Source organism: Lissotriton helveticus, chromosome 6 (genome assembly GCF_964261635.1).
Source record: "Lissotriton helveticus chromosome 6, aLisHel1.1, whole genome shotgun sequence".
NCBI lineage: Eukaryota > Metazoa > Chordata > Amphibia > Caudata > Salamandridae > Lissotriton > Lissotriton helveticus.
The window spans coordinates 292,795,653-292,809,341 of NC_136067.1; the positions used below are offsets into that span (position 1 = coordinate 292,795,653).

At 45.0% G+C, this 13,689-nt stretch overlaps 1 protein-coding gene across 3 annotated transcripts in view; it reads left to right on the plus strand.

Annotated features, from left to right (window-relative positions):
• Window positions 1–13,689, plus strand: part of PUM2 (pumilio RNA binding family member 2) — an 893,995-nt gene that overhangs the window by 280,969 nt on the left and 599,337 nt on the right. For all 3 annotated transcript variants that reach the window (XM_078647736.1, XM_078647737.1, XM_078647738.1), the window contains one exon: window positions 5,820–5,958. In XM_078647736.1, the coding sequence (XP_078503862.1) occupies window positions 5,820–5,958 (139 nt within the window). The remainder of the gene's footprint in view (window positions 1–5,819; window positions 5,959–13,689) is intronic.

A 13,689-nucleotide genomic window follows, 5' to 3' on the forward strand; every position in this document is an offset into this window, starting at 1 on the left:
GTAGTTTTGCAGCTTGAAGATCTTTCTGGATTCACTAGCGAACCCACCCATCTCCGCCAGAAAGATGAGGCTGGAGAGAGAAGTGGATATACAAAAAAAAAAAAGGACTTATAAGTACAAAGCGGTAAAATATCACCTAAATAGAACATTGCCATTACTTCGGAAACGAAAGAAACACGGAAAAAAAGAACCCGAAGATGGCGCCCAAGAGTGGGAGCTTCCGCAGGAAGCATGCCGACGTCACCGGAAATGCACCCAAGGAGGTGTGACGCCGACGCCCACCTGGGCTACAAAAAAACAAAACAAAGAAAAGACTACGAATCCGGACCCAACCACAAGACTGCGGAATAATGCATAGCATAGTGAATCCAGAAAGATCTTCAAGCTGCAAAACTACACCGACAGGTAAGAAAACTATTCGTTACAGTGCATGCACTTACATAAAGGGACTGAATAAAGTCAAAAGCATGTCTCTCACATACCTGTGAAAAGATAAGGAGCTCTGTTCTTTTGTTTCCCCTCCGTTGTATTTGCATTTAAGTGAGGTTCCAGGCCACTTCCAGTCAGGATACCTGATCAAAAGGAACCTCCAGATGGCACCTTAACTTGGCTTTTATCTTCGTGACAGCTGGAGGTGAAAATAAAAAAAGCCACCATTGTTGCTGAGGACGCAATGCAGGAATTGCGCTACATGTGTGGCTCGGCTCTTGCAGGAGACAGGACTGCTGAAGCTTTCTGCCGCCCAGCCCTGATTTTGCTTGCATTTTCGGCGTAGAAGGGTCTCATCCCTTCATAGGGCTTAAGCCCTCCAAGAGGCCACCATTCAGCCCAATATCCATGCATATTTGTGAGGTGCGGGAGACTCAGGGGGTCTCCATTAGATTCTGCATGGGGGGGCATCATTTTGCCTTACAGCACTTCTTGAGACAAATACAGCATAGGTCCAATTCTCAATGCCACCTTAAACACCTTCGTGAAAAACACTCCCCCGGTGGATACTTAGGCCTGTAGAGTGTTTGCTGTAAATGTTCTTTCCTCTGCACACTCTCTACCTACCACTCGTGTCTTCACCCTCCTGAGCTGACCTCATAGGGGTGAGGGGAAGTGTCACGTGGCTGCCTTAAAAACATGAACAGTATCTGGTATCTCCAGACACCATCTACTGCTTTGTGAAATCGAACTGTGGTTTATGAGAAAGGTAGGTGGGGTTTGGGGGTACGAAGAGGTCCACAGAAGGCAGCTGTAGGCCATATGACGTCACATCAGGGTACCATACATTAATTGTAAACTGGTGTGATTTATCACAGGACTTAAAAAATGCTGACAGAATATTTTCCTTTGTAGAATGGCAACAAATTGGTTTACAGAATATACAGGAAACTGAATTGCTGGTTAAAAAAAGTTATTAAGGCACCAAGCTGATCTCTGCAGCTGATAAGAGATTGTTAGTTGTGCCTTGTTGAAATGGCTGCCTTCCCACAACCTCTTGTCCCGCCCTGTTATGCTGTGCAATGGTTCCACGTATGGACGCCTCAGGTGGGAAAACTTTACCTCTTGCCCAGTGTTCGTGTCCACCTGTGTCTCCCTTCATACACGTCAGAGGAGAACCATACAGCTCTTGTGCTCTTCACTACAAATGCCTGCACTTTGTTGCTGAGAAAGCAATGCAGGAATTGCCCTGCATGCGTGGCTCTGCTCTTCTTGCAGGAGCCAGAACTGCTGAAGCTTTCCGCCGCCAAGCCCTGATTTTGCAGGCACTTTTGTAACCAGCATTGGCCTAGCCAATAGGTCTCGCCTTTGAGCTCTTACAAGTGTTTAGCCATGCAACAGTTGATGTTGTTGCACCAAGGATATTGGGCTGCATAAGTAAATACTTATAAGGTCCCAAAAGCGAGACCTATTGGCTATGCCACTGCTTGTTTCTGATTGCAACCAGTGGTCGAAGTGGGAGGGATCTGAGGGGCATGATGTGCCCATAATTTTTTAATCAAAGCAATGCAGTTCCCCTACTTTACAAGAAAAAAGACAACTGTCCCAGGACAGTTAATGCAGAGACTTTAAATAAGGCAGCTGAAGTGTAAGGTAGAGAGTCACCTGCGCTATGAAACCGGGGAAGGGTCAAACAGCTAAACAAGCCTTCAGTGTATCTTACTCAGGTTCCCAAGTTGGCTGAGGGGGCAACACATTTTAACACAATTATACTGTCTGTGAAAAGGCTTCACCTATTGACACATGAATAGGGGTATTAGCAACTGAAAGGCGGCTAGTTAACCCTTGCAGGAGTATCTGCCGCGGCACGGAAGTACGTTTGGCGTTTTTTAAAGTCCAGTTTAAGCTACAAACATCATTTTGCTTGGAATCTGCAAATTATGAAGCAGTTGGTGAATTATGTGGCAAATAAGTTAAATCTATAAATGCGAATACGTGACTGCCGCAGAATCACAAAATCAGTCGCCCTGCTTATACCCAAGCAACATGGTGAGGTACTCAAACCAGAGATTTGCTACTCAAAGGAGACTAATACATAGTACGCCAGGGGGAAACGTAAGAACTGCTCACGCCATTGAAACCACTCTCAGTAACACATCAACCGAACAAATCAGCAGCGACGCGAGCAATTATGGGCACCGGCAACACTAACGCATAGGTCACGCAGGAATATGGAATGAATGAATAAAAGTGACTCTCTTCTGGTTTTGAACGAAGACAACATTATATTAAAATGAACAAGTAGGGAAGTACACAGATTTATACACGCAAACGCAAAGGAGTTATCCCAAATAATCAATGACAGCTGATGTCTCATATTGTCGTTGGATTATTGGTGTAACCTGGATAAGTTTCCAAAATGCACTTTTACAATTTGTTATTTTAGAGCCATAATTGGTGTGGAGAGGGCAATTCATACAATGCAAGAAGTAAAGAACAAAGTCCCACTAGTGGTGTGCGATGTGCACGCGCTGTAAGGGTGAAACAAGCAAAAGCACAGCACCTTGTGTGTAACCTGACACATGAGGAATGCTGCTGGCACGCGCCATTGCTCGCTCCCGCAAGGCAAAGGCTGTGGGAGTGACTATTTGTTAAAAAGGTGGGACATGCACCGCGTTTAGGCATTGGCAGGCTACAAAAACAAAATGATAGAGGCTATAGCCAAGCAAATGCATGGGGGGAGTCTAAGCCACACTGAAGAGTTTTGATTGATTTCCTGACGCCTCACATAGAGCAGCACCTACGCGCTGCGCTAGGCTCGACCTAAAAAGCGCTGCCTTTTTACAGAAGTGCCGATTTTGTGATTATTTTGCAAATCGCGAAATTCTGGAGGGTCTGAAAGGAGGATCAAAGTTAGCACACAAGGTGCAACCACAACGCCATTGGGGCGGGCCAGGTGCAGGCTGTTGAGTTGGCGGGTGCCATGTTGTTTTCAATGGGAGATCTCCGGTCGGAACAAGACAGCAAGCTCCGGCAGTGAGGCTTCCTGAAGGCCATCACCGGTTCGAGAGGTAAGTTGGGATGCAGAGGGATGACTGGAAACCGTCGGTTGGGCCACTCAAGGCCGTGGAGCGTCGGGTGCAGGGGTGTCTTTAGGCGTCTGGTTTCCATACTAACTCCGTTCGCGGTCGGGGGGACTCACGGTGTAGAGACTGCAAGCGTCGTCGAGAGGCTTGAGGTAGGTCAGGGATCACCATATCCCAGGGCAGGTTCGCTGGGGGGGACATCCTCGTGGTGTTGGGCCACTCTAACTCGGGCCGTGGGCATCTGGTGCAGAGTGGGATCAGAGTCTGGTTCTTGAGCAAATCCAGTGCTCATGGAAGACAAGTCTTTGCAGGGAAGGCAGGCAGGTTCTGGGGGCTGCTGGTCACGCCGGGGTGCTGCTAGAGCTGGTCAGGGTCAGGACAGGTCGGTAGGGCCAAGTCAGTTGGTGTCCTCATCTTCTTCCTTCAGCTCGCCTCTTCGGTCCTTCTTCTTGCTTGTCTGAGGAGGCAAGGTTTGTGGTTGCCCCTAAATACTAAATTTAGGGGCTTTTCAGGTAGGTAAAGGTTGAGACCAGTGGGTCCCTTCATTGGGGTGGGTACATCCCCATTGTACCACCCTCCAGTGGGAGGGTGGGGCATAACCTCTCTCTTGCTGGGTCCTCCAATCTTCAAGATGTCGGGGACTGAGAGGTATGCTTTGACTTGCCTCCTCCACCTGAGGTTTAAAATGGGTTCAATGCACTTACAATACCTGTTAATGGCACAGGTACTGTATGGGCCTAGGGCTCATGCCACTGTGTCCTCACCTGTTGTATAGTGCACCCTGCCTTACAGCTGTAAGGCCCACTAGAGGGGAGACCGATCTGTCCACAGGTAGCGTTTTGGTGGGCATGGCACACCGGCATGTGTGCCATTTCCACTTGTAGTTTTAGGCTCTCTCCCAGGCACACAGACTACACTGGCAGTGTGTATGGGTCAGGGGAGGTGTCTCTGAGGGTGGCAAAAATATTCTTCAGCCCTCCAAGACTTTCTCAGGCTACAAGGCCTTTGATGCCCCTGGCATCTTTTACGAGGGACTTATATGTAGGCCAGAGGAGTGCCAATGTGGCAGCTACGGTACAGCTTTTGGGAAAGAACTCAGGCCCTTGGTACTTGATTAGCAGGAACCCAGGGCACACTTAGTAAAGAAGCATCAAATATCAGGCAAAAATAAGGGAGCAACCATCCAAACAAAAGTGCACTTTCCTACAGGGTGACACCCTTGTTCTACCAGTGGATGTGGTTCACTCTGTCCAGTACATATTCCTCAGCATTTCCTTTCAGCAAACACCATTGGTAAAGGGCAATTGAAAATATTTTTTTCCAACCCTATTATGCTGCTCAACGAAATGGTTGCTTCTGTGATGGTACTGAGAGATTTTAACATCCATAATTGCTGCACTGTTCAAAAGCTTCTCCAGTTCAGATATCGTTAGCTGAGTGTTATATGTGAATAAGTCATTCGCAAGTCTACCTACCCAAACACATATCTCATAACTTCTAGTATAGCTTTTCTGATGACATTCTCCACAAAATACTCTTCGGGGTAACTTCTAATAACAATCACGAATATCTCATACCCTGACTTTCCCACAATTTTAGTGGATCCATAGCCAAATTAATCCACTGTCACTCAGGTGATTTCACAAATTTTAACAGGTATGGATCAGTGAAATGGGACTTCTTGCTGATGAGTCATGGATCACATCCTCACATAGTCTTCCATCTATTTATATTGCTTAGGCCACCAGAAAAAGTTTCTGATCCTCTGTCTCTTGGCTCTCACTTCTGCATGACCCTCATGGGCTACATGTTAAGCTTTCACAACATCTATCACCAATGCAAAGTCTTTCTTTTTAGCATACAGTCCTCTGCTTGTGCTTTTCCAAAAGTGTATAAGGTTATTCATACCAGTACCTGATTTCATTTTCCTTTGAGAACATAAAGCCAGTTTGTATTTTTTCAGTTAAGTGAACTATATCATGATTGATTTCATTCGTTTAAAAAAGGTAAGAAATGTTGCCTCTTATAGCCATATTTCTTATTTTCAATGTCGAAAAGAAATATAGTTAAAAATGTGTTTCAGCAAACTTTGCATGGTCATATTCTGCCACATGTGCATTTAGGGAGAATACACGAGTGGTAGAACTAAGAGTATAAGAAAATATTCTTTAGTTCCATTTATACAACTAGTTCCTAATTTAAAATATTTAAATTGATTGTCATTGTAGTTGTTGATTTGCTTCTTTACAGTATTTATCCCAAAATGTGAATTACTTTTCATATATCTTTTTGTTGTTTTTATAGGTACTTCGAGCAGGAGCAAATCAGCGTCCTCTAACTCCAAATCAAGCTCAGCAAGGACAGCAGGCAGAATCACTTGCTGCAGCAGCGGCTGCCAACTCTGCTTTGGCTTTTAGTCAAGGACTTGCAACAGGCATGCCAGGTAGAACATACATTGTTTTTGTAGTCTGTTCTATTAGAGATTCCCATTTCAAGATACCATACTTGACTCACAACCTTTGCATTTCTATTTCTCACACACCTTTTGCCCTTCTCCATCATGAATATTTCTTTATTGTTCATCAACATTTAATATTTCTTCCAGTGTGTGGTATTCCAAAGGTTTCAAAAATACACCCCCAAAAACTTTACATTGTTTTAGACAGAACTTCCCAAAGTCACATTTTCCTTCCTTACCATTGATTTTTGATACAATAATGGCTAATTAAATGAAAGAAATGGCTAGAAAAATGATTTTAATACAGTTTGCTAAATGATAGAGAAAAACTGAAGCTTGGACAGAATAGCCCAGCTTTGTAACTACAACAAAAAAGAATTCACTGCCACTATAGTTATTTAGGAGCTCCACAGCCTCCATGCAGTGTAGCGACTGTTGAAAATCTTTTTCTTGTACATTTTTTTAGCTCTGTAGAGAACGAGTCCTGAGAGTTTGGCTTCACTGTACATTATTTCTTGCCTGAAAATCCACGCATTTTATTTTCTGCAATGTTATCCTATGGTAGGATTGGTCAATGAGGCATTCAGGTACAGTTCAGCTATTTAAAGGATAAATCTCCAGGAGTTACGAAGAGTGGTGGGCAAGTTCCAAGGCAGCACCAGCAGCACTTGGATGGCAGGGTGCAGGGGTGCATAACTGCATTGCGTGCCCCCTGCCACTCTATTGGGAGCAGTCTTCCTGTAAAGAAGCTGCAGGCTTGGGCTGGGAGTCCAGTCGAGCTGAACAAGCAGGAGGGCTCAGGCATCACTGCTCTGGAAGTAGGGACACCTTTGGTCTTTTTTATGGGTGTAGAGATGTCTATGGAAAAGCAATCTGCTTTGCTTGATTGAAGCGAGAGCAGGTTTCCCTGCTCTCGCTTCAATGAAGCAAAGCAATTTGCAATGGCAGTGTGGGAGCCGCTGGGTGGGCACCCGGGACACTGCAGAAGCTGGCCCCGGGCGTGGCGGTCCCCAGGGCCATCGAGGGCTCCAGGAGAGGGCCGCGCGGCCCCTCCCACATTTTTCAGAAACCCCGGGGGGTATTTCCTTCCATAGGAATCCATTGTGTGGTTTTCAGCAGAAAAGTTTCTAAGTCTCTATTTTCACAAACTAAAAATATTCCTTAAAAATTGCCTGTATGACTTAAACACATTGTTTCGACTGTTTACAGGAGATGCACCCATGCTGGATCCAGGATCCACCACTGAGTAAGAAAAAGTAATGTTAACACTACTTGGCTGATAAGTGAATTTCCTCCCATAGGATAGCATTGGTGATTCTATGTGAAAACGTTTCTAAGTGTCAACTTTTAAAATACAATAATATTCCTGAAAAATCGCTACTGTAACCAAAAAGTTTGTACTCAACTGTTTACAGGAGATGTCCCAGGACTGGATCTAGTCTTGTGGTTAGAAAAGTAATCCAAAAAGTAACTAATTGCATTTAACTAGAAATTCACATTGAGCTCAATGTTGCATTGTGTCTGAAATTGTGTTGCGCATTACAACAATTGTAACTACTGTACTTAAGTCTATTGCCTATTTACAAAGTATTTAAACTGAAGTAATTCATTCCGAGAAAGTATATTTTCTAATGTATAATGTAATTATGTAATTTAAAAAATAAAATATCTAAAAATAGTTTAAAAAAATGTAGTAAATCAGTATCAATAAATATAAGAATTAATACATTTAAAAATTGTGATTTACAAAACCTTTGAAATTCACTGAAAAAACCATAGGTTTAGACATGTTATAGTTAGCGATTAGCATTTAAAATACTTTTGAAATTCACTGAAAAAACCATAGGTTTCAGACATGTTATAGTTAGGAATTAGCATTTAAAAAATCTTTCAAATTCACTGAAAAACCCATAGGTTTTAGGGGTGTTATAGTTAGTTGGACATTTCACTCGTACAAAACCATTGCAATTCCCCCGTTATAAAAACTATAACTCATGCGCCCGCAATCCACTGCTGATGATGTCACATATTGCACCATTTTTATTTAGGAGCTTATAAAGCGCGCGGCTACCCCCATTCATGACATGGTCAGTGACATCACTGATGACATCTCAAATGACATCACTGTTGACATCATCCACGTGACAATCTGATACATCTTATCATACACTAGTATAACCTTTCAACACTCATTATAAAATGTGGAGTATCATATTTGAAACACAATACAAGTTTCTAAAAACCCACTCAGTGATTCCTACATCTACACACGCATATACACACACTTACCTATAGATTCACTCATACATGCTAACAAAGATCAATTGAACACTATTAAATATACGTATACACCTACATCAACATTACACACCAGCACACATCCTACTCACTTATGCAGTCATCCTACTCACTTATGCAAGCAATTGATCATACTTATATTTACTAAGCTACACACTTACACAAACACCACTTTAGCTATTGATATAGATAGTAACTCATACTTAGTGTGTTATAAAATCACTATTACAAGTATAGTTATCCATACGTCACTCATGCAATCACTGAGTCTTATGTATACTTATTTACATACAACAACTGTCACATACACTGCCTTTTATATTTCTAGTTTCTTGGACATGTATCATTGAGAAATATATTTACTCATCACCACACCCATAAAGAGATTCACTCACCCAAACTCCGCATACAGTCTTAACCTCATATATCTACTAAATCAACTATTTACACATCTTTGGACAGACACCCACCTCCCACCCACCCACACACATTCATTCACTATCCCCTACAAATACTCTTTTAACTAATTATTAATTAATACAGACTGTTCGAGGCATATGGGCTGCTGAATTCATATCTGTGCATAGATTGCCGCCTAGTGTTGGGTCCGGATGATTGCACATTGTTGTGCCGGAAGAGTCTTCGAAGTATCACGAGATAGGTGGCTCCTCCCTCGGAATACAGTGCGCATGGGCATCCTCTCCATCCCCAGATTGTTTTTTTCCGCCTTTGCGTTCGGATGTACTTTCCAACACTCCAAGTTCGGAATCAACAAAAACTTCTCTAAAGGCTAAAAGGCCTTCGGATCCGTCGGTATTGTTCAGCGCTCGGTACGATACACTTTTTGAACATCTGTTGCACTCCGGTTGTCGATCAGGCTGTGAGGCCTTCTCGACATCACGTGGACCGACCGTCGATGGAACGAAGTCCATTCAAATCCTGCCCGCAGTGCAATTCCAAGTTCCCGCACACAGATAAGCATCCAGTGTGCAACAAATGACTATCTCCAGATCACAACGAAGATAGTTGCCTAGCCTGTGCCCAGTTCCGGTCGAAAAAGACTATCCGGAATCGACGGGCGGCGAGGCAAGAAATGCAGAGGTCGGCGCCGGAGACGGAGAACATCTTCAACGATGAGGAAGACCTAGCTAGCGCCGAAGACTCGGATCAAGACGAACAACAATACTCGGAGCACGACTCCGAATATTACCTCGAAGAGGAGGAACAAATCGTTGATCTCGAGGAATACGATCAAGACATCGTAGTTGTCGAAGACGACTCCGATGACGATGATGGGCGAACCGTGAGTACACCGCCCCATATAGACACTACACCGATATCAGAGGCTCAGGCCGAAGTATCGCCAGCAGGCCTTAGCCAAGATCAACATCCTCGTTCTATAGCCCCGCCATACCGCCCGGCTAAGAACTTACAAAAAGAGCCTTCTGAGACACGATATAAGACACCGGTTCCATCGAAACCGAAACTCGTCGACAATACAGTCTTCGGACCGAACGTCGTCGAACCGAAGGTGATTCGGCCAAAGGGCGTCGACCCGAAGGCCGCGGTTCCAACACACCCTTCGAAGGCAAAAACCGTTGAGTCGACATCGAAGACAAAAGCTATGGAGTCAAGCTCAAAATCGAAAGCCGTCGAGTCAACCTCGCGGCCAAAAGACATCGAATCGACACCAAAAAAGCACGTCGAGTCGACCCCCAAGACAAAGCACGCCGAATCGAGCAAAGCAGCCTCAACTTTCGACAAAGGGAAAAAACAGGTCGACGAAAGCAAAAGGCCTACGCCCAAAAGTAACGTCGAACCGAAAGTGAAACAGAAGGTGGACGAAAAAAAATCGGTCGAGCCAAGGCCCATCGATCCGAAAAAAGGCATCGAGTCAAAACCACAAACTCCGAAAACACCTAAAGACACTGTCGAACCGACCAAACCGCTCGTTCCGAAAAAGGTGGTGAAGCCACCCAAAGACGTTCAACCGACAAAACCTGTCGAAAAACATCAAAAACCGATACAACCACCAAAAGCTATTGATCCAAAACCAGTCAAACCAAAGGCTACGGCACCTAGGCCAAAAACTGTGGAAGAAAAGGTTCTTCATCCAGACCCATCCACAGAAGACCAGTCTAAACTGTACATTGACCCCAAAACTGGTAAAGTGACTGTTTACACAAAAAAGAAAAGACCTTTGCCAACTGAAGACTTTTCTAAGATTCCCCTCAAAAAGAAAAGAGACTGTGCTACCTCTCCTATACTTTTTAAACCTATCATTCCAGCTATGCCTACTACTCCATATGCCCCAACATCACCTGCACGCAGTGACTACAACCCAGATGAAGATCAGGATGCAGATGTGGGGTTTGGGTATCCACAAAACCCAATAGGAGACCCAAATTTACAGCCATGGGGTGGGGGAGGAGAACCAGATACTGAAGGGACTCTGCCCATAACAGACCCTGCAGTATACCCAACAAAGCCATCACCCACAGAAGATACAGTGGCCTTTAATTCTTTACTAGATAGAGCAGCAACCTACCATAACGTAGATATGCACTCTGATGCTATTGAAGAAGACTTTCTCTTTGATACATTAACAACATCTGAAAGACATGTCAAAACTCCCCCCATGTTGAAGGGCGTCTTAAAACATGCAAATGACATATTTTAAAGACAATGCTAGAGCACGGGTCAAAAACCCTAGAATTCAAAAGAAATATAGGGCTGCACCTATAGACCCTACATACATCGGGGGGCAGCAACCCCTAGACTCCCTAGTGGTGTCTAACGCACGTAAGCGCACACATTTCCAGACTACTGGAGAGGCTGCTCCACCAGACAAGGAGTCAAAAATATTTGAGGCATCGGTCAAGAGAGTGGCAGCTCAAGCAGCAAACTCATGGAGGATAGCCAATAAACAGGCCTTGCTGGCCAGATATGATAGGGTGCACTACGACAGTTTGGAAAAAATTCTCCAACACTTGCCTGATCCTTACAAACAGCAGGCAGATGAACTTATACAGGAGGGGAAGCTCATCACCAATGCCTCAATTAAATGTGCCATAGACGCGGCAGACACTGCTGCCAGATCCATCAATACAAGCGTGCTGCTAAGGCGCCACGCATGGCTTCGCATATCAGGCTTTAAGAATGAAGTCCAATCCACAATTCTTAATCAGCCCATCAACCCAGACTTTTTATTCGGTCCAGCAGTTGACTCCATTCTGGACAAAATAAAAAAAGATGCGGAAACAGCGAAGTCCATGGGAGCTCTCCAGTCCCAACAATACTGGAGCTCATTTCGTCGCTCCAATTATAGAGGAGGAGCACGAAGTAATACATCACAGCAATCCTCCACCTACAAGAGTAACACACAATCCACATACAACAAAAACACCAACAGGGGTGGATACAGAGGAAATAACACCAAAGGAAGGGGTCGTGGAGGCAATGCAAATAGATCCTCCCCTAACACCAAACAGTGACTTCTTAGCACTACCCCCAGACCATATAACACCGGTCGGGGGAAGACTACAACAATTTCTGCCAGTCTGGTTAAATATCACTACAGACAAGTGGGTCAGGCAAATTATCCAACATGGCTATTGCCTCGAACTCACCTCAACACCACCCAACATACCACCCGTGCACCGTCCAATGTCACAGGAACATATAACACTACTGCAACAAGAGGTCATCAGTATGCTGCAAAAGGGGGCCATAGAACCAGTCCCACTACAACATCAGGGAACAGGAGTATACTCCCTATACTTCCTGATACAAAAAAGGACGGGTCTCTCAGACCAATATTGGACCTCAGGCCCCTCAACCTGTACATTTTGTCGGAGCATTTTCATATGCTCACTCTCCAGCAAGTCTTACCATTGCTTCGCCAGGGAGACTTACTAGCAACTCAAGACCTCAAAGACGCATACTTTCATATACCAATACACCCTGCTCACAGAAAGTACCTAAGGTTCACCATTCAAGGACAGCACTACCAGTTCAAAGTCCTACCATTTGGTGTCACAACAGCTCCATGAGTGTTCACCAAATGTCTAGCTACAGTGGCAGCACATCTCAGGAGGCAACACATCCATGTGTACCCTTATCTGGACGATTGGCTAATACACGCGCCATCAGCCCAGCAATGTGCCAACCACATGTCAAAGACCATCCGTCTCCTGCACAGTCTAGGATTTTCACTAAACTACCCAAACTCACATCTGCAGCCCTCCCACGTACAATACCTGGGAGCAACAATAGATACACTGGCAGCAAAAGCATATCCCAACGCAGCACGGTTCAAGGGAATGCAAGCGTTAATCCAAACATTCAAACCCCAACACTCGCTACCAGCTTGAGTGTTTATGCAACTAATAGGCATGATGGCCTCGTGCATATTCATAGTCCCTCATGCCAGGCTACATATGCGTCCGCTCCAAGAGTGCCTAGCAAGGCAGTGGAACCAGGCTCACGGGCAATTAAAGGACCTAGTGTTGGTGACCAGTCGAGCATACAACTCTCTGCATTGGTGGAATCCACAAAACCTTTGCAAGGGACGACTGTTTCAAGAGCCTGTCCCACAAATAGTGTTAACCGCGGACGCATCCCTAATAGGATGGGGAGCCCATGTCCTACACTACACAGTACAGGGACTCTGGACTGTACAACAGAAGAAACTGCACATCAACCTCCTAGAGCTGACGGCGATCTTTCTAGCCCTAAAAGCTTTTAAGACACAATTGTGCAACAAAGCCGTGTTGATCCGGACGGACAACATGACCGCTATGTATTACATTCAAAAACAGGGAGGAACACACTCACCACAGCTGTCGCACCTAGCTCAAGCGATGTGGAAATGGGCCATTCAGAGAAACATGTTTCTCATGGCGGAACACCTCCCAGGCAAGGACAATCAAGTAGCCGACCTGCTCAGCAGACACAGCCAATAGATGCACGAATGGGAAATTCACCCCAAAGTGCTCCAACCATTCTTCCGGAGGTGGGGACACCCGGAGATAGATCTGTTTGCCACAAGCGAAAACGCAAAATGCCAGTACTTTGCCGCCAGATTCCCACATCCGCAGTGACAAGGCAATGCAATATGGATGAACTGGTCAGGCAAATTTGCGTACGCTTTTCCCCCAGTTCCATTAATACCGCTGGTGGCACGCAAAATGCGCCAACATTCGCTAACACTGATCCTAGTTGCTCCCACATGGGCAAGGCAACCATGGTACACGACGTTCCTACAACTGTCAGTAGTACCTCATCAAAGACTGCGACTCACACCCAATCTTCTAACTCAGAGCCATGGAGAAATCCAACACCCAGACCCGCAACAGCTGAACCTGACGATCTGGCTCCTGAAGTCCTAGAATTTGGATACCTAAACTTGCCCCCAGA